The 22,168-nt window shown below is 29.1% G+C and overlaps 1 protein-coding gene across 1 annotated transcript in view; it reads left to right on the top strand.

The window, feature by feature from the left end:
* LOC142320502 (facilitated glucose transporter protein 1-like) overlaps positions 1-14,881 on the top strand; it is a 29,204-nt gene extending 14,323 nt beyond the window's left edge. Inside the window, exons 2-6 of the mRNA XM_075358365.1 lie at positions 2,641-2,851; positions 3,372-3,526; positions 4,762-4,965; positions 10,043-10,206; positions 12,559-14,881. Of these exons, the coding sequence (XP_075214480.1) occupies positions 3,506-3,526; positions 4,762-4,965; positions 10,043-10,186 (369 nt within the window). The 5' untranslated portion in view covers positions 2,641-2,851; positions 3,372-3,505 and the 3' untranslated portion in view covers positions 10,187-10,206; positions 12,559-14,881. The remainder of the gene's footprint in view (positions 1-2,640; positions 2,852-3,371; positions 3,527-4,761; positions 4,966-10,042; positions 10,207-12,558) is intronic.
* The last annotated feature ends 7,287 nt before the right edge of the window (positions 14,882-22,168 follow it).

The raw sequence follows: 22,168 nt of genomic DNA, 5'->3' as shown, positions 1-22,168 counted from the left end.
ACATATGTAATCCTGGGCGTAGTCCGCACTGGTGTATCAGGAATACAGAGGTGTGATGTGGTTTGGTGGTAGAATGATGCATAGAATCTCAGATGTGTAGTGACGAGTTTTGAGATTCTGCTTGAATGAGAATATTACCACAAAGTTTGCAGGAGAGTATGGCCATAGGCGACTGCACTGGTGAGATGTTGGATCTACTCTGCCGAAAAGATGGTGAAAGAAAAAGGGGGAAACCAGATCCAGGTAGTGGACAGGAGAGAGTGTGTGTAAAAGACAAGAGATGTGTGCATGTATTAGTAAGGGGACGAAAGAATAACAGGTGTATGAAAAGGGTAGTCAAAAATAATTTGATAGAAGAATGGACGCGGTCACTAAGGATGACGGAGGGAGGGTCGAACACGAGAACAAATAATAAAACAGGTAGTTTTGACAAACCCAAAAATACGAAACAAAAGTCAAATTTAACGTTCCTGTAACAAAACAACGGGACCCACCCTAGCTTGGAATTCATAGAAAATAACGGAAACTTTACGCTAAAACAGCGTAAACAATGTGTTAAATAAAGATGGTGCACTGATTTTTAATATGAAAGAAAAAGGTTGATAGGTGGTAGAGTTATACGGAGGAAATGAATTAGAATCTGCTGCTATAGAGGAAGAAGAGGGAGAAGAAGAGGATGAAAAGAGAGATACAATACTGAGATCTGAATTTAATAGAACATTAAAGGATTTGAATGGGAGAAAGGCTTCTGGAATAGATGGGATACGTGCAGAATTACTGCACAATGCAGGTGAGGAAGTGATAAATAGATTATATAAACTGGTGTGTAATATTTACAAAAAAGGGGAAGTTCTGTCAAACTTAAAAAAAAAAGAGTGTTATTGTCATGATAGCAAAGAAAGCAGAAGCAGGCAGATAAATGTGAAGAATGCAGAACAGTTAGCTTAACTGCTCATGCACCAAAAATTTTAACTAGAGTTCTGTACAAAAGAATTGAGAGGAGAGTGGAAGAAGTGTTAGGAGAAGACCAATTAGGTTTCAGGAAAAGTATAGGGACAAGGGAAGCAATTTTAGTGCTAAGATTAATAGTAGAAAAGGAAGATTAAAGAAAAACAAATCAACATGCATAGCATTTATAGACTTAGGAAAGGCATTTGATAATGTAGACTGGAATTAAATGTTCAGCATTTTAAAAAATTTAGGGTTCAATTAGAGATAGAAAACCAATTGCTAACATTTACAGGAACAAAACTGCAACATTAATAATCAAAGAGCATAAGAAAGAAGCAGTAATAAAAAAGGAGTCAGATAAGGATGTTCCCTGTCCCGAACAGTAACAAGAAAAGACTATGGAGGTAGAAGAATTTTATTACTTGGGAATTGGAATTACTAAAGATGGATGAAGCAGGACCAGTATAAATAGCAGAGGTGACACAAGCTTTTAGTTAGAAATATAATTTGCTTACATCAAAAATAAATTTAAACGTCAGGAAAACATTTTTGAAATTATATGTTTGGAGCATAGCATTATATGAAAGTGAGACTTTGGATGATCGGAGTACCTGAGAAGAAAAGATTAGAAGATTTTGAAATGTGATGCTATAGGAGAATGTAAAAAATCAGAAGGGTGGAAAGAGTGACAAATGAAGAGGCATTGTGGCAAATTGATGAAGAAAGAAGCATTTGGAAAAATGTAGCTAAAAGAAGAAACAGACTTATAGGCCATATGTTAAGGTAACCTGGAATAGTCGCTTTGATATTGGAGGGACAGGTAGATGGGAAAAATTGTGCAAGCAGGTAACGTTTGGAATACGTAAAATAAATTTTTAGGGATGTAGGATGTAAGGGGTATACCGAAATGAAATGACTGGCACTGTATAGGGAATCTTAGAAAGCTGCATCAAACCAGTCAAATGACTGAAGACAAAGAAAAATATTTCTTACAGAAATCTTGTATATAATTTTACATATTTTTTTTATTTTTTATTTATTTATATATAAAATGTATGCAAACATGTGTAATATAAAATAGTACAATAAAATACTAATATAATAGTATAATAAAAAGTATGTGCAGTAGTATTATGTATAATAAATTTCTTATTCAGCTCAACTCATCTTACAAATCAGTTATTTAACAGCTGATTTTTGAAGTCAATGGTTCTGAGATTCAAATCCTAGTAAAAGTTAGTCACTTTTACGTGGATTTGAATACTATACAGTGGATATTGGTGTACTTTGGTGGTTGGGAGTTCAATTAGCTACACGTCTCAGGAATGGTTGACCTGAGTCTGTACAAGATTCAGGTCAACCAAGTCATTGACCTGATTACATGTCATATAAAACCATCATTTCATTGGTTCAGGGGGGGGGGGGTGCTTATTGTTCAGATTGCAACATACATATTAGGAAAAATAAAGAAAAAGATTTCTGATTAGTAATAAAAAACTTTTTTGGTGGGAGAAAAATGTTTTTTCACTGAAGTTTTTGTTTTAAAATTATTTTGTAAATTTAAATTACTTTAGTTTGTTATTGTTTGGTTCAAATATTGGCCTGATGTGAATTTTTTTAATTTTTCTTTATTTTTTAGTAAATGCTAGAAAAATACTAATTAATTAATGTTCTGATTTTTGGTTCCAGTAAATGTTCCTGACTTCCAGTTATTACTTTCTTTGACTGAGTGTCTAGCTAAAGAGGGATTGACCTTAGATTATACTTTAATTTGTACTGATAACCAAAATTTTCAGCTGGAGAAACAATTGGAAAAACTTTTTATAGTCATAAATTTGAAATTGCTCACAACTTTTCTACAATTGCTGGACTTCCTCATGGCCCTATATTGACTGTTGAGGTAATCCTAATTTCATTTAATAGTTTTTTTTTTATTCATTTATCAGTTGGCACTACTTTGAAGATTAGTTGTGCTTCAGTTCATGGGTAGTATTATAAACTATGTCCTTGCAACCTTAAGGTTCATTACTTGAAACATCTCAAGGAATAGCATCCTAAAGTTGAATGATAGCAGGATGAAGTGTTTGATGGCAATATCACGTAGAATCTGATATCTATGGATCACTAAAGTAAAACTACACTGGATGCAAATTCACAGCATGCAGTTGGCATTTATTATTTGCTAATTTTACTAAGTCAATGTCAGTTTTAAAAGATAATGCTTCATTTCATTACTTTTGTTGCAGTGTAAACAAATATGCAAGTAAACAACTTTTCTTTGAGTATTGCTGGATTGTTAAATTTTGTTTTGTCTGCAACTGATTTTGTGTAACAGCTTTTTACATTTAATTTATAAGATAATGCTTTTGTTATCTTTTTTTATTTAAAGTTAATAATTTAAACTGTTCAATGTGTTATAGTGGAAAGAAAAAGCAAAATTAAAACCTCAAATTGTATGTGACAATAAGTTCTGGGAATCATGTGATGCAGCTTTTATTAAAGGTGATTTATCATCAGATGATGCTATTCTGTTCTACTCTGAACAAGCAGATTTATGCAAGTCTCCCCAAGAAAGGTAACTAATGTTTTGAAATCAGTTTATAATTAATCAGATAGTTATTTTTTTCTTTTTAAGAAAGTATTTTTATGAATTTCAATAGAAGAAACTGTGTGATTGCAAGAATGATTTTAGGTGGTAATACATTAGTGTACGGGGTAGAATACAAATTTTCAAGAATATTTTTTTTGTTATCTTCCCTTTCTAGAACAGAGAAATAGTTTGAATTGTGGTTTGCAAATTAGGGAGTAAATGACTTCAAATTCTGGAATGGAAGTTTTAAATTTTTGATTAATTAAATGGTCCCTGCACCCCAAAATTAATACTTGGGAGAATCAGTCTTGTCTACTGACCATCATTATCTTCAGAAACTCAATTACAATTATTATAAATGATATAGTTGATGGAAAAAATTTTAACAAAATGTTTTATGTAAATTACAGTTATAAAGTATAAAAATAATTCTTGCCATGACCATTAATTCTTGGGCTAAATTAACATTGAGGCAAATGTCTACAAATTATCATATAAAAAAAAAATTATTCAAATAAATCACAAAAACGATGTTATCTGCTTAGGTAGAGCAAGTAATAGGATCATAGGTCCTTATTTCTTTCAAGTTGGTAGACGTTTAGTCTCATTGATATCATCGTTTGGTACATGGAATTAAAGAACTTTCTTGCTTCAGAATTACATTGTCATAGATCACAAGATGGTGTGATTCCAGCAGGGTGGGTTGCCCCACCCTGCTGGAATCACACCATCACTCAATCACCTACCTTACGGTGGTTTCGGAGGCTAAACAGAAAAAGAGAGAAGTCATTTGATTCCAGAGGGGTAGATGTTCTATGACCATGCTGACCAAGGTGATCCACAGCCAGTCCTTCAGACTTATTATTATGTGACAATTTTCTTTGTAGTTATCTTTAACCCAAAGAGTATATTAAGCCCAGATTTATATAAAGTGTATGTTAAATTAGGAACATTAATTAACTGAAGTCATAAGAAAACAACTAGAGTCATATCAATAATGTAGTTCTCCAAGCAGGCTGGCAAATGGAGCAGATTGTTGAGTAACAATAAATTAATACTTAAGCTTCACTTCATACAGTTTATTACTTTTCAAAAATTGTCAAGATCTTGTATCGACTATTTAAATATCAAAATAATATTATTAAATTATTCAGTTATTTGTGCTTTTTTATGATCTAAATTATTTCACACTTGTTAAATATGTTTTCTTTTTGTTTCAGGGTAGTTATAAATGGGTATCATATGTTAGCATATTCCATGTGATGGCATTTGTAATTATGTTTGCTGTTGGACCTGGTTCAATACCTTGGTTCTTAGTAGCTGAATTGTTCAACCAATCTGCACGGCCAACTGCAACAAGTTTAGCTGTAATGATAAACTGGACAGCAAACTTTTTTGTTGGTTTAGGATTCCTTCCTCTTCAGGTAACTTTTATGTATTAATCTTTAAAAATTTTCATATAATGTTCTTCCTGGTAGTAGATATTTTTACTTAAAAAGTATATCTTCATAAATGCCTGTATCAGTTGTCTTACTTGTTTAAATATGTATATATTAAATTATCACTAATACTTTACCAGATAATAAAATTTAAGCTTTGGCAGAAAGCTTCTACTAAACAAAGTTAGAAATCATATCTAACCTTTCTTAGCCTATTTAAACAATATCACTTTAATACATTATTTACACCACTTACATAAAATTAAACATCTAAAGTTTACTTTTAATTATTTACTTTTATTTATATTATTAGTATTAAAATGACCATAAAATATAAAGAAGTTATATAAATGTAAGTAATATACTTGCATGTTTTATTGTTGAACAGAGCATTTCAAAGAGTTTTATTTTCAAGTTTTATTAACTTCAAACAAGTTTCACATGAGCAACTTTTGTGGCATGTAAAATGTCTAGACAATATTCAATTTCATACTATACATTTCAAACAATATCTGGAGTTGTTGATGTTGACAACCTTTGTTGCATACACCCTGACTATGACAAACTGACTCCTGATTAACATCAGGTTATCGAGGAAGTCAGGGAATTGGTCCATCATGGCCAATCCAATGTTGAGGAAATTGTTAATGTAGGTAATCCTTAACATGTAAACTCCAGTGTGGTGGTGCACCATCTTATTGGAAGAAACATTGGGTTGCCGAATTCAATTTATCTGTATTGTCCTGTAACATGTCTAGATAACTGGTGCTATTAACCATTGGCTCGACAAGGACGAATGGTCTGATCATTTCATAAGCAGTCAATGCATACCAAACATGCATTGACTGCAATTTTTGGGCTATCATGTTCTCATTAGCCAATGACCATTAATTTTTGGGCCAAATTAACATTGAGGCAAATGTCTACAAATTATCATATAAAAAAAAATTATTCAAATAAATCACAAAAATTTCATGGTCTGTAATTATTTTTAACATATACCTTACATTTATTATAATACTCCTCCGCCAACCGCCATGCATCTGATTTTTTATGATTGAAAGTAAAACAAAACCATTTACAGATTAATGTGTGTATACCATTACTAAGAGGGAAGAGCAGGTGAAAATGAAATAATTATTTAAAAAAAAAGTGGAACCAACATCAAAATGCGCTAAAAAGTAAGAAATAATTTTATCTAATATTTAATTCCTTAGACACTTGTTTGAATTGGCACCTGCTTCTACAAATTAATTTCTAGATATAATATAAATTTGTTTTTATAACATACTCTATATATATATATATATATATATATACTACATAAAAACCAGTACCAATATTATACATCATTGGAATTAATATTTATGTGCTTTGATTGCTTTTCTGTTTATGAATATTTCATATTTTTATGTATGTCCTCTATAGGTCCATTCAAGTACCACTTAAGTATGATCATGTATTTCAGTGTGGAATTCTAGAAATTAATTTTGTAGAGGCAGGTGCCGATTCAAAAATGTGGATAAGAAATTAAGTATTTGGATGAAATTATTTCTTACTTTTTAGCACATTTTGATGTCGGTTTCATTTTTTGTTTTTAAAACAATTATTTCTTAATTTTCTGTGTCTGATTAATAACAATGATAAATTATTCAGCAGAGTTGATGTGCTCCTTTTTGGTGATATAATGCAGCTGCCTCCTGTCAAAGACAATTTGTGTTTTGTTCAACCTCCTTGGTGTGAAGCAGGAATAAATCTGTGGCTTCAGTTTTCATTTTTGAACTAAAATTAGCATGAGACAAAGAAATGACATGCAGTTCATTGATTTATTAAATAACTTGCGTTTTGGCAAGATTACAACTGGCCAAATGGATATGCTTTGCAAACCCTTTAACAGACCTATAAGACCTATACCTTTAACAGGCAAATTGTAGATGGAAATACTGTAAGAATAATCCCAACTATTAAATTAATATGAATATAATAATTGATGAATATAATAATATTATGAGTGATATGATGTAAAAAATAAACAGGGTTTATATTATTAGCAACATCAACATGTGGGAAAACTTCCCCCAGGAATGTTATTACAGTAGACATCAATAAATAACTGTGTGGGCCTTTTAGATAATGTACAGTTAGTAGAGGGTTCAAGAGGTATGTTAAGGTGTAATATATCGATTTCTGATGGTTTAGTTAACAGCATTATGGGAATTTTAAAGAAATTCAAATGGCCTGCCCTATGAAAGCACCAAGTGGAAAGGGGTGAGTTACCAAAAGCTGTATTAATAAAATTTGATGATGAAGCAATGGGTATAAAAATGAAAGATTAAGATGGTTGTGTAACTATTACACCAGTGAGTAAAAGATTTTTTTGAATAAGAATTAATAGGAAAAAAGTTACATGCAAGCATAAAAAAAGTATACGGATTGAATACATAACCTCTTTTTTTGAAGTCAGTTTGCGTCTAAAAAGTTTTTTCAACATCATGGTACCACTGCAAAAAACAGCTGTGTCAATTGCAACAAGATTTATTTCAATTTGATTAATAGGAAAAAGGTTATGCATAAACAAACATAAAAAGAAATACATGGGTCAAATATTTAACCTCCTTTTTCAAAATTAGTTAAAAATAAGACTAGAATAAAATTATTTTATCAATAATTGAGAATTTTTTTTTAATTCACAGAACATTTTGTTATAAATTTGGCTAATGCAAATATTAAATTTAAAAGAAGTGTTAAGATATCTTTTTGCAGTATCTTTTATATGGAAATTTCTAATTCTGCAAAAGAAACTTTTTATACTATAATGCAAAGTTGTATCTATGTCATTACAAAGCATACAAAGAAGTATCATTGTATTGAAATCACTAAACTACTGATACTAATGTTTATATAGAACTTTATTAGGAGGATCACAGCCATACTTTAAATGTAAATGTCTACAAATAGTAATAACAGACCACTTTCACGAAACCATAGTGTGCATGGTAGTTATTGCTCAATTATGCCTCCTATTATTATATTATCCTGGCATGTTTATTCAAGGTTTTGAATAACTCTGGTACCTACACTAATGTTTGAAAAAAATCAACGTACACTGCATTGCTTTTTTCATTATTTACTAACCCCTAAGATGTGATGAATAATTTATGATCATTCTGTAAACCTAATTAAATGGTAAGTAATAATAAGTAAATAAATAAATAAATAATGCAAAATTATTAACAGGATCAAATTTTCTATCAACATGTATCAAACTCTGTTTCCTAGTTTTTCTTAGAGCAATTTAAATTAAAATTAAAAATGTCAACATTTATAGAAAACTGGCCATAAACAATTATTGTTATACAATTTTAAAATGAAATGAAAAAGTTTTATTGACAAAAAACAAATATCAATAATGAAATCAATTTTGAACAGTTTTAGCTGTACTTTTAATAAAAAGTTGATTTATTGGTTAATGGATTGGTATGTGAACTTAATATTTATAATTCAATACTTGATAATTATAATTTAAACGTTTTGAATTACTACATTTTTGTTAAAACATAATTCGCATATCCATTTAACCAATAAGAAAAATGAATTTTTTTTTAAATCTTAGAATTTAAATATAAAAATTTTACCCCTTCACATTTTAAACAGCAATTTTAAGGTGTAGATTTGTGAATCACCTGACAGTAGATTTATAGTTTATTATTTAATATTCCTTTAATATTTTATGTAATTTTTTTAGATCTACTAGGTATTTTCTAAATTTCCTTGAATTTGTAAAGTGCTATTCAGATATCCCATTTATTGTGGGATATCTGACTGGTATCCTTGTGATATCCTGTGACAGTTCAGTTGTCGTGTATATCTTGTGATATATATCAGACATGTGGGATGAATTATAGATTTCATGTGCCTTCACATGATGAAGGCAACATCATGTGTTATGTAGGCAGATTGCAATAATTATACTAGAGCAGAAAAAAAATTAAATATGATTAGACATTGAATAACATAATCTAATGTCAATTTATTCATGTATTTAATATATATATGCATATATCATATGCATATTCCAAAAGCACACACACGCGTGCACAGACACACTTTTTTTTAAAAAAGTTAACATTAACATGTATTTATTATCTTCCCATCTAGATAGCACTGTAGCAAAGCTATTAGCTCTAGCAGGTAAAGTATTGTAATTGGTCCAATTTGGGCATATGTGGTTTTCTCTGGATCTTGATGTTTTGACACCTAAGGAACCTAAAAAACAGGATCAAAATTTTCAGAATGTCAGTGTTCTCATATGTACATCTATTTGTTTGGTGTTGGCCTCTAAATCACCTTATATCTCCAGGATTACTGGACCAATTTTGACCAAACTTAGTCAGATTACTTCATATATAGGGCATTGATGCTATTAAATTTTCAACATCAAGTGTAAGGAATAGGAATATTAAATTTACATAAGGCTGTAGAGCAAGGTCTAGTATCTCAATATTTTGCCCAATTAATATCATATTTTTCTTATGCACATTTGTTAACAAATAAAATAAATATAAAGTTGTTAACAAATAAAATAATATTTGCAAAAAGATTTTTGCAAATATTATTATTTTTTTGATGTCACTGGTGAATGGTAAAATTAAATAAATGAATATTTAAAGTGTAAAAAATTGTGAAATTACATTAGTTTAATTAGTGCCAACTGTCACCGCTAGTACCATCTACCGCTAGTAGTCAGTCAACTGTATTATAAAAACTGTAGTCAGTTTTTAGAATACACAAGTTTCATCAAAAGATAATCAGTCGGCAATTAAATGGATTGAAACTGTAAATAAATAAACATTAAAAATACAAAATAAGTTTATAAGTTTTTTTTTTATTTTATTTTAGAACTGTAATTCTAAAATTAGTACAATTCTAAAATTAGTACAAAAATCCCTTATAAATAATAAATCTCTAATGTAATGAAATTTAAGTAATGTTCACTGAATGTTTAGATATTAATATTGGTCTTTATTTCATTATACTTCCATATCTTTTTTATTATTTATAGGAACTTATGTGTGAAAATGTATTCTTTATATTTGCTGCACTTCAAGCATTGTTTGTAGTATTTATCTATAAGAAAGTACCAGAAACAAAGAATAAAACATTAGAAGAAATTACATCAATGTTCAGACAGATCTCATATCAATAAATTCATTACAGATGTAAAAGGTATGTGTAACTTATAACATTTTATTACTCTGAATAAACAAATATTAGTAAATTAAAAAAAAAAAAAAACTAAAATTTTTAGTAAAACTTGAATAAAGGAAGATATTACTAACTAATAACATCCCGTCTTATCAAATAATTATCATACTGTACCAAATATTACCATATTCATTCAATTATTTAAATAATAATATTAAAAAAGATTACTTAATATCTTAATACTAAGAGTACTAAGTATAAGTCTATTTTGAAGTTGTCAGTATTATTGGCTGTCTTAATTGGCTTCATCAGTATGAAGATTTTATATTGTTACATTTATATATATATATATATATATATCAGATCTTTTAATAAAATTAATGAATGAAAATCAAAATAACCTGAAATATGTAAAAACTACAGTAATAGGCAATTAAATTTATAATTACAAACATGTAATTATAAATGTAACAAAAAAAAAAACATTTTTTTACTAAATGAGAAATATAGATTTATGAGATTTTTTAGCCTATTTAAGAATTTATCTATGAGTAATATCAAAACAGACCGTGAGCTCTGCTATTCTCTAAAATGTTAGCTTTCAACCAGTATATATGTGTAATGGGACGTATTATAGTATGTCTTCAAAATAAACATTGAATCAGCATTGATTGATATAAATAATTGAAAGTATTAGTAAGTATATTTATGAATATACATAGTACTTCTTAGTAAATTTTTAATGTGTTCAACATGTTTTTAAAAATTTACTAAGAAAGAGTATTGTGAATCTTCTGACATGTGTAGATAAAATATCTTTTTTCAATCTTTCATCTGTCCACCTGAGCCATAATTTTTGTTTTCACTAGACCTTTGTTATTTTGCCCATTATTCTTTTTTTTACAAATTTTTGATCTAGGCAATGAAATATGATAAAAAAATAATTTAAGGATTATATACGTACTTTTCTTATCTTGCATGATAAGAAAAGTACATAAATAAGTCCTTAAATTAGTTTTTAATATTTAAAAAAAAAAGTTTTTTTTTAATAATTTCTTAAATTATATCACTATCATTTACACGTGATGAAAAGGCCAATTAGTACTAATAAATATCACTTACAATACCTAATTGTCACATCAATAATATTGTAAAACACTAGTAAGTAATTCAAATAACATAAAGATTGTTTACTGCATAAAAAATTACTAAAGTTAAGTTATAGTGAACAACTGTGTTATTTCTTACGCATGTACGTACGGTCACATCCACAGACACAAACAGTTGGAAATAAAAATATGACTGAAAATTTCATGAAAATAACAGTAAAATTATGAAAATGATAAAAGAAGACAATAAATAACCCAAAGGAATAATAAAAAAACACATATGCAGTTTAAAGAACGATCAAAACAATGAAAACAAATGCTGTTCAGAAAGATACAAAACAAGACATATAGAACAGAGAACCGATATGCTACTACCACTTCACCATTAAATTAGAGTAAAAATGGAACTAGACTCACACACATTGCAGTAACTCGTCAAAAAACAGGTCAATTCCTAATGACAAATTATTTCATCAGAGACACTTTTCAGGAAAAAAGTGGATGAATTATTTTATCAAGGGCAATTTATATCAAAGTAGTTAGTGGTGAGTTATCTTGTGAAAGATTGTTAATGGGTTAATAAAAACACTGAACATGTTAATTAATTCTTATACATTTTTTCAGAAGTACAGAATTACATCTCTGGAAAATCAGCTTTCATTCTTCAATTCTATGTGTATTTCTCAGAATAAATAAACATCATTTCATTTCTATTATTATTTGTATAGATCAAAATGAAAATGTAATTTACCTTGTATATAATGCTTTGTTTTACAACAGAAAGAGAGAGATTAATTTTTTATCTGTCAGTCTTCTTATGGCTTTAAAAAAGTGAAGTACCTGAGGAACAAGAGATGTTAATAATGTTAATAAGGACTGCTTTTGTTTGAGAGTAGATGTTAATAATGTTAATAAGGACTGCTTTTGTTTGAGAGTAATGTTTGAGAGTAAAAATGTTCAGTACATAACCAGAATCTATGTTGGAAAGAATGAAGATGTTATTTATCACCTAAAATTCAGTAGACTTAGTTTGCTGATATGTAACGTTATAATCAGTTTTATAGAAATAGCTACAAACCATTTCACTCTTCACCTTCCTTGGTAAGATGGCAAGAGATGCTGGTTGGTTATTTGTAATAGTGACTGCCATTTTTGAGAGTGAGTTGTGTTCTCATAAATGAACGACTATAACCATAACAATATGGACTAACAGAAAAATATAATAAATTTTTTACAGTTTATTTTTAATGATTTTTTTTTGCAGGCTGTGAATATTCATCCAATTCTAAAGAAATCCTATGTTCTGTTACACAATGGATAAGGGTATGGAATAAATTAGTTGGCAGCAGTACAACTTAGCATCACATTTACTAAAAGAGACTATTTCTAAAGTTACAAGTACCAGAGACTTATACTGTTAGCATATAAATTTAATTAAAAGTTTTTTTATACCGTTTTTAATCTAATACTCAAGATAATAAGATCTCTACAGAATATGTGTACAAACTACTTAAAAGTAATTTCTGTAGAGATTTTTTTATCATTTTATCGTATTTTGATAACAATTTGCTTGATGTCTCACATTCTATATTGCCTTTATCCTTTTAAGAGGATTTTACTGATTTATAAACTTTGAGAGAGTATTAATGTGTATGTATGGTTTTAATTTTTAACTTGTTCATTTTTTACGGTAATTGTATTTTTTATTTTAGATCAATTTATTATAAATAAAACTTTGTCAGAATTATATTATATTAAAGTATGATACATTTTAAGAATTAATGTGTCCTTATTTAATTAATTTGTAATAAATATATAAATTTTATTATAACTATTAATCGTACAGTCATTAAGCATTTTTATTTGTTCATGATATTTGATCAATATCATGCCAGTAAATTTATGATTGTTGTAAAATAATTAAATCAATTTTAATTAAAAGTAACAGTTTATAAATTTTTTATTTAAAAGATAATTTAAGAACTGTTTAAATACAACTATATTTTTCATATTGGTTGTGAAAGAAAATGTATATCTGAAATTGTGTCTGTCGATAAGAATAATTTAGTTGCATGAAAATATGAATTATTTATTTATAGTATTCTTGTTTCTAGTTTTTTCTAATTTGTATGATTATAATATATGGATTTTAGAGGAAAATTTACATGGCATAAGATCATTACTTAAGTTAGTGTCTCATTAAAAAAAGTAAAACAGTGGTCCCTCTTAATAGATTATTTGTATGTAAAAATATGTATCTGTAACTATTCATTATAGATGATAAAAAATTAATTGTTCGATAAGAATCGTATAAAGAAAATTGATTATGCTATTTAAATTTGAGGATGATTACATAAAACTAATGTTATTAGCATGATCTGTACTGATATGAAACTCTTAAAAATAAACTTGATTCATAATAATAGTTATGAATTACTTGATTCATAATAATATTCATAATAATATCTGAATAATTTATGCATTACCCTAATGCTATAAATTAGTTTTCAGTATCTAGTGAGTTGCTACTGAAATATTCACATAGAATTTGTTGGTTTCAGTAAGGTAGTCTGGCCATTTAGAATCTACCAGATCCCTCCTGTTTGAAACCTAGACATTATTAAGATAATGTATATAATAAAAAGCATGAAAATATTCTTTTAGTTGATAAAAATTGTATAAATTGTTGTATTAATCCTATTTTATACAAATCTTAATTATTTTTCTGTTGAACTTCATTTATCTCATTTTGTTATTATAGTATTTACAGTAAAAATTTAAGTCAAAAATTGTTTGGAGCTGGTTGTTTTTCTTGAAGAATATGTAAAAAAAAAAATATTAATATTTTTTCTTTGAATTCAATATTTTTAGGACTGCAAATAAATAATCCGGGTGTCATGGGTTTGATTCCCAGTCAGGCATGGCGTTTTTACATGCTACAAAAAGTTTCATTTATCTCATCCTCTGAGGTCCCAGAGGTTAAAAAAATAACAGAAACTTTTATTTAGATCATTATAAAATGAAAAAAACAACATAATATGGACCACTGTTATATTAGAGTACACTTACATACGTATTTAAATATACATTTTTTGTGGAAAAAAACAAACAATAATTATAATATCTAAGTATATGGTTAGTTACTTTACAAATGCGACATATAAAAATGCATTTTGTACACATTACAGATAACTGATTAAATTTTAAGTATTATCAATACCACTGTTAATATGTTACCACCTGTTAATGTGTTTGCATTATTGTTAACATAAATCTGTTGTAGAGAACACAATTTTATAATACTGATTATACATGTCCATTATTTGTAAGCTCTTAAGGAAAAATTTGCCTTTTTTTGTGCTGAATATTTGAAGATGTTTTAAAGAACTGATATTAATATTTACTGGACTGGTATAATTAAACACATTAAAAAAAATTACACAAAGATTTTAAAAATAAAAATTAATGTTTTATATCATATTGATTTGTTAGAAAAAAATATATGTGTAGTAAAACACTACAAAAAAATTAAATGTATGTTAAATTAAATGTTTTAATTAAATGTATTTATCAATAAATTGTCCTTAAATTTATTTTAATTAGAATTAATTTATAGAGTATAAATAAGCATAATTTATTGAATGTATAACTTAATATTTAAAAATAATACTATTTTATTAAAAAAAAAATCATTATTATTTAACAAAACTCCTTTTCTTCTTTACCTTAGTCATTTGCATACGTGAGTATAAAAAAAGGAAATCAAGTAAAAGCTTACAACTTTTAATAAGCTAAGAATTTTTTAGGCAGTATAAATTATTGCCTTGTAATTAGAGGTTTGTAAGGCTTAACCCAAAAGTTCCTGAAATAAGCTAATTTTTTTTTTTTGTCTTCAGTCATTTGACTGGTTTGGTGCAGCTCTCCAAAATTCCCTACCTAGTGCTAGTCGTTACATTTCAGTATACACTCTACATCTTTTAACTATATTTTCCAAATGCTTCTTTCTTCATCTATTTGCCGCAATACCTCTTCATACCACCCATCTGATTTTTAACATTCTCCTATAGCACCGCATTTCAAAAGCTTCTAATCTTTTCTTCTCAGATACTCCGATTGTCCAAGTTTCACTTCCATATAAAGCGACACTCCAAACGTATATTTTCAAAAATCTTTTCCTGACATTTAAATTAATTTTTGATGTAAACAAATTACATTTCTTACTGAAGGCTTGTTTCGCTTGTGCTATTCGGCATTTTATATCGCTCCTGCGATAAGAAAAAAATTTCTTTATTTCTTAAGCTAATAAGAAATAAGTAAATTACCTTAATTATAGGTATCCAACCTCTTCCAAGTAGTTTCATTTTGCATAGATAGGACACTCCCAAAGGAGTGTCCTATCTATTGCAAAGGAGTGTCCTATCATTGCAAAAATGAAAGTTTTTCAACTTTCATTTTTGCAATGACTAGAAATACTTTTGAAATTCTCTGATCAGGGTGTTTGTTACTTCCTGCAATTCAGTCTGGATCTCTTCATTAGACTCAAAACACCATTCCTTAACCTTTTCGATACTGATGTCTAATGCTTACATGACTGCAGTAAACAGTTCGCACAGACTACAATCCTATAAACTCGTTTTACTTATCATTTGAGTATTGTCATCATGTTAACAAGACTAATATAATTCTTTTACAAACAAGTGCTGCACTTTATTAGCTTTTAAATAAAATATTTGTACTTGTAATAGGTTGCAGCTAACAGCTGGGAATAGAGAGAATAAAATCATATTACTGGCGTTCTGAAACTAGGTTCTTTAAGTTTTGTTAACTATATTAGTAAACATGACTTATTTTTCGCATTCATGTCCAGGATTTATTTCATTTTGTTATACTCTAATAATGTCTGAAATTAGTGAACATATACTGAATGAAACTAACACATATTGCACCCAAGCCTTTGAACAAACTGATCTTGCTCATTCAAATTTACAATGATGGAAACTAACCAATATAGATACAACTGTATACATTTTTGAGTTTGACCATACTTATGCCATGAAATAAGAAAAATTGTTTAAGAGTACTGGTCAACAGGTAGGCTATTACATTTCCCAATATTTTCTGAAACGATGGCTAGAGACAGATATTTGAACATTCTTAGTATGCTTCATTTTGCCAGTAATAAAGATCAACCTTTAGATTTTTCAAAGTTCAAGAATTATTAAATAAATTGAAAAAACATTTCTCAAATGTGTTTTACCTTTTTCATAGTAGTCCTTACTTTTGTTCAGAGGCAGACTTAACTTTGTTTATGTTTACAAAAAAAACTTTTAAATGAACTAAAATAATATTCATTCCTACTGATTGTAAAGTGTTAAGAGAATGACCGCATAACTTTAATAAAATAACCTAGTCTGAGCATGAACTAGAATTTACAGTATGGTAAAGGTTAAGGTTTAACTTCATCTTTGGAAACAGGAAGAAGTTATATGACTAGGTAAAAATCCACTCACATGTTTTTTACAAACAATGATATTGTCATGCTTCAGGAACCAAGATTTTTATTCCTGCGATAAGAAAAAAATTTCTTTAGTAGTCATGTTGTTAGCATCAGATATCCTTTCTGAGTTGTCTCAGAACATCAAAGTAACAATTGTACTTTCGCAATTTGCCTCAGTCAAATTATAAATGCACTATTCTCATGTCATCATTGACTTGCTTGCTTCAAACCTACCTTGCCTTTGACTATGGTAATGTTGAATTCTTATATTGGAATGGCACGTTTTGTTTCAGAGTTTTAGCCATACATCCATAATTTATCACACTAGTAATGATGCTGGAGTTGAAGTTTGGGATATTTGCAATATGATTTTTCATTCTGTGTTTTTATTCAGTGCTGAGCTACATTGCAACAGATTTTGCTACAATGTGCTGCATGTTCAGCTTTCAAGACAGAATTCATTGTCAAAGATTTTATGACAGCTCTCCAGGGTTATAAATATTAGTCTGTTTCCTTTATTCTTGCAGGATGCAATCATACATTTTTGATACAATTTTAGGTGCATTTTTGGTCAAAGAATGACCAGGATGTTATAATTGATTGACAGTTGTTTGTTTTTAAAACACTTTGAACCAATTATTCATTCATGTTTGAAATAAGCAAGCTCAACAAACAATTGCATGAGTAAAATGACAAAACATGGAACTTTTGTAATGTTTTTCATTGCAAAGGTAACGAGAAAGATTAGTTATTAAGGAGTATGTATTCAATTTAAGGTATATACTAGCGGACCCGACAGACGTTGTCCTGACGTGGCATTGTTCTGTAATAAATGCACAACATATAAATATAAGTAACTTAAGTTAAAATTAGCAGGAATGTGGACGAAATTTCATGACTAGTATGACTATTATCAGTTTGTGATTGTTGTACTATTGTATTGGTTTTATTGATTAATTATTTGTAGTATGGTTAATATTTATTTTCACTAAATATTGAGATATCTGACGAAAATCGAAACGTCGTAAAAATAATAATTAGTGTAATTAATCAATTTTGGTACTTACGTATTAACGCCACCGCAGCTACAGCTTTATTTAAAAACAAAGTCAGCCCAATTTCCATCAGATTTCCATGGAAATTGGGCCGATATAGAGTTTAACATAGATTCAAAACAGTCTCTTTATTAATTTTAATAATGGTTATTTATATTTATTTATTTTATAAATATAATTTAACCAAACTTAACCTACGTTCGCTTCGCTCGCTAACCTTGACTAATTAACAGGAGTGTTTTGATTATTTAAATAATAAATAATTGCAATAATTACTCAATTTATTAAATAAATACTCAAAAAATTACGGTATTAATTAGTCAAGGTTAGCGAGCGTAGGTTAAGTTTGGTTAAATGATATTTATAAAATAAATAAATATAAATAACCATTTATTAAAATTAATAAAGAGACTGTTCATTTTCCACCGAAATCCAATTGACTACTTTGTTTTTAAATAAAGCTGTAGCTGCGGTGGCGTAAATAAGTAAGTGCCTAAATTTTCATCCACATTACTTCTAATTTTCACTCAAGATCATTTTAAAAAAGTACCTCCTGCATTTTTTTTAAATTTAATAATGTTGAAGTTTCATAACCATGTGATAGCTTAATTAATCAATTAATAAAAAATTAAAGCATTGTAAAAAAAGCAACGTTGTTAAAATTTTAGTAGAAATTTTTATCATTTTTCTCATTCTTTATTTTAACATCTATTTTACCAAATTTTAAATAATTGTAAATTAAAAACAATTTTTGAAAATTTTTTTATAAAATTAATCAGCTACAAAAATTATAACTTCAATTTTTTAAATATACTTTAAACTATAATTATATATACGTAAATTATATTTTAATTTTATAAATGTTATAATTTATTTTACAAACTGACATTTTTATTTTCAAAGAGACGTTCAATACTTCATAAGTTGCATAGACTCAAATGAGAACTGACAATTTAAATTTGTAGGTTAAGTTGATTGTTATTGAATGCACGTGTATACATCATTAAAATTCATTTTAAATGAAAATACTCACGTCAATACTGCATCTTACAAATTTGCACAATGTATATTTTTTAATTACACTTTAAAACGTTATTTAAATAAACAATATTCTCAATAAGCGCGCAATTCTAGCAGACTCAGCAATGCTTCGCTATTGCTAGATTTGAGTATACATACAAATTAAATGAACACAATTGAAAGTTTCATAAAACCTTAAAAACAATGAACATTAGGAACTTCACAAAATTTAACCTTTCACTTTATAAAAGTCAGAAGGTAAATAAATCCAAATGGCAAAACAACATTTAATTCAAGGATTTAATTCAACCTACTCTCTAAACACAGTAGACCGTTAAAAATACCAATTTTAATGTAATAACAACATTAAGCTACGATGCAAGTAACCGATATGCGAAAAAGCAACAAAATAAAAAAAATTCCTAGAATCCGATCGCACCACCAACACCGGTTCTGACTGATATGCCAAAAATTAAAAACATATTCTAAAACGCGATCGCAGCGCTGCCTACCAGATTTAATTGTGAACCTTAACCATCACAACCACCTTAACCTCAACAACAACACATAAATAAATGAATTAATTAAAAAAAACATTTTCTATCGGATCAAATTGTGAATCTAAATCATTCTCGAATCAACTTAATCACACACACAAAATTTCAACAAAATCAGTCCAGCCGTTTAGGAGAAGTTCAGTGACATACACACGCACAGAAGAAATATATATATATAAAGATGTATAGTTCACAAAACAGGCCATATTATTTTTGCCATAGGATAATAAAATAAATTCACCCTCAATTTTTGTAACATGAGCTTTAGAGTAATGCAAGTAATGATAGCTCTGATTTTAAGAGGAAGCAGTATTTACTGCTATTGTATTTACAAACTACAAGGAGGCTCTGCTCTGTCTTGTATCTCAAACTGAAATTGTGAGGTCCCAGATTAGGCCAGATCCCTGAGATTGGGTTACCCATTGGTGGAATTGTTCTATCTCATGCAGTGAGTTTGTCTACAACTTATGGTCCATTTACTACAAAAATTTGTTACTTTCAGTTACTAAAAAGAGAGCTGATGTCCATACCTATCAAGTGGACAAGGTGAGTATGCGCTAGGTTTTGATTTGCAGTTGAGAATGCTGGTGAATAAACTAATTTTTTTTCTATAGCCATGATGAAATTTGGGTAGTAGAAGGTTAACCTGCGACCTAACAAAGGCTTCATTGTTGTGATATGAAGATGTGACACATATCTTTAAAATGCTCATTTTTCAGGACATTAAAAAACTACCTATAAAATTTAGAAATTAACTAATTTCTAAATTTAGAAATTCTAATTGCCGATTGTCTAATTAGTTCAACCGTTTCGTCTGGTACAGTTGGTCTACCGGTTGATTTCTGTTTCTTAACTGATCCAGTTTCTTCGAATTTTGAACCGTGTTATGTTATTTTTGTTTGGTGGATTTTTTCCGAGTTCACGTTGAACTAAAATTACGGATTTTAATTCAGCTATCAATAAAACACACTTTGCTTTGTCTTTATCCGAGAACATAGTAACTCACTAAACTCACCGCAACAACAATACAAGAACTGACGTTGTGGTTACAACTGCTGATAAACAAACTTTTGGGTTGGAGGCTTTCAGGGATACCAATATAACATCTTGAAATTTTCCTATGAATTACTGAAACCGCACCATTCTTTTATGATAACTCTGTACATTGAAATACCCAGCTTTCATATACTACCATTTCTTACTTACCTATATATTCCTAAAACATGTTTCCAACCTTTCCATAAATTGTTTATATTTTGTTTCCAATTGTTGTACCTTATAAATTTATTCATTCTCTCTTCTGTTCAATTATTTCATTTTATTCAGAATTTTATCCTTTTTATAAATTTATGTTACACATTTCCATGCAACTTTATGTAATTTTCAATTGAAGCATATATATTATTGGAATTTACAATATTAGATTTTCCAAGAAAGAGATAAATATTTCATTTTCAGCTATTAGTGCTTCATCACAGTGCTAAAGTCATTTAATACTGTGAAGCCAAATGAAGATAATGTATACACTTACGTGTAACATTTCTATTTTCTTATCGCATTTAAACCTCAACCATAAAACAGATAAGGATTAATCCTTATAAGCTGCATAATTATTCTCGAACCTGAATATTAAAGTACATGAATCATAATTGATTATACTTTTCTCTATAAAATTAAAATGTTATCAATATTATTTTCAATTTGTTTGTCTATTCCTCCTCTCTGAATCATGAGACCTTGCCGTTGGTGAGGGGGCTTGAGTGCTCAGAGATACAGAGTAGCTGGACCGAAGGTGCAACCATATCGGAGAGGTAGCTGTTGAGAGCCAGACTAAGGAATGATTCCTGAAAGAGGGCAGCAGCTCTTTCAGTAGTTGTTAGGGGCGTGAGTCAGGACGACTTAAACGGCCGTATCAACATCACTCAGTCCTCTGAGTACTGCGCAGCTGAAAGCAATGGAAAACTACAGCTGCTTTTTTTCCAAGAAAATGTGGCTCTCTGCATTTTCACATAGCAATAATGGAGGCGCCTTCCTTGGTAAAATATTCCAGAGGTAAAATAGTCCCCCGTTCGGATCTCCGGGTGGGGACTACTAAGGAAGGGGTCACCAGAAAATTAAAAAATAACATTCTGCGAGTCGGAGCGTGGAATGTTAGAAGCTTAAAAAAGGTTGGTAGGCTAGAAAATTTAAAAAAGGAAATGGGTAGGACAAATGTGGATATAGTAGGAATTAGTGAGGTTCGGTGGGAAGAGGAAGGCGACTTTTGGTCAGGTGATTTTAGAGTAATTAACTCAGCGTCAAATAATGGGCAGGCAGGAGTAGGTTTCGTGATGAACAAGAAGATAGGGAGGAGAGTGGATTATTTCAAAACGCATAGCGATAGAATCATTGTAATAAGGATAAAATCAAAACCTAAACCGACAACGATTGTTAACGTCTATATGCCTACAAGCGCCCATGATGATGATGAGGTAGATTGTGTATACGAAGAGATTGATGAAGCAATTAAACACGGAAAAGGAGATGAAAATTTAATAATAGTTGGAGATTGGAATGCAAGCATTGGAGAAGGCAAGGAAGGAAATATAGTGGGTGAATACGGGCTGGGCAAAAGGAATGAAAGAGGGGACCGACTTATAGAGTTTTGCACTAAGTATAATTTAGTAATTAACAACACCCAATTTAAAAATCATAATAGAAGAATGTACACTTGGAAAAAGCCAGGCGATACTGCAAGGTATCAGA

Source organism: Lycorma delicatula, chromosome 2 (genome assembly GCF_047948215.1).
Source record: "Lycorma delicatula isolate Av1 chromosome 2, ASM4794821v1, whole genome shotgun sequence".
Taxonomy (NCBI): domain Eukaryota; kingdom Metazoa; phylum Arthropoda; class Insecta; order Hemiptera; family Fulgoridae; genus Lycorma; species Lycorma delicatula.
The sequence above is the reverse complement of the archived record's forward strand: the minus strand, read 5'-3'. Positions and strand labels throughout refer to the sequence as shown.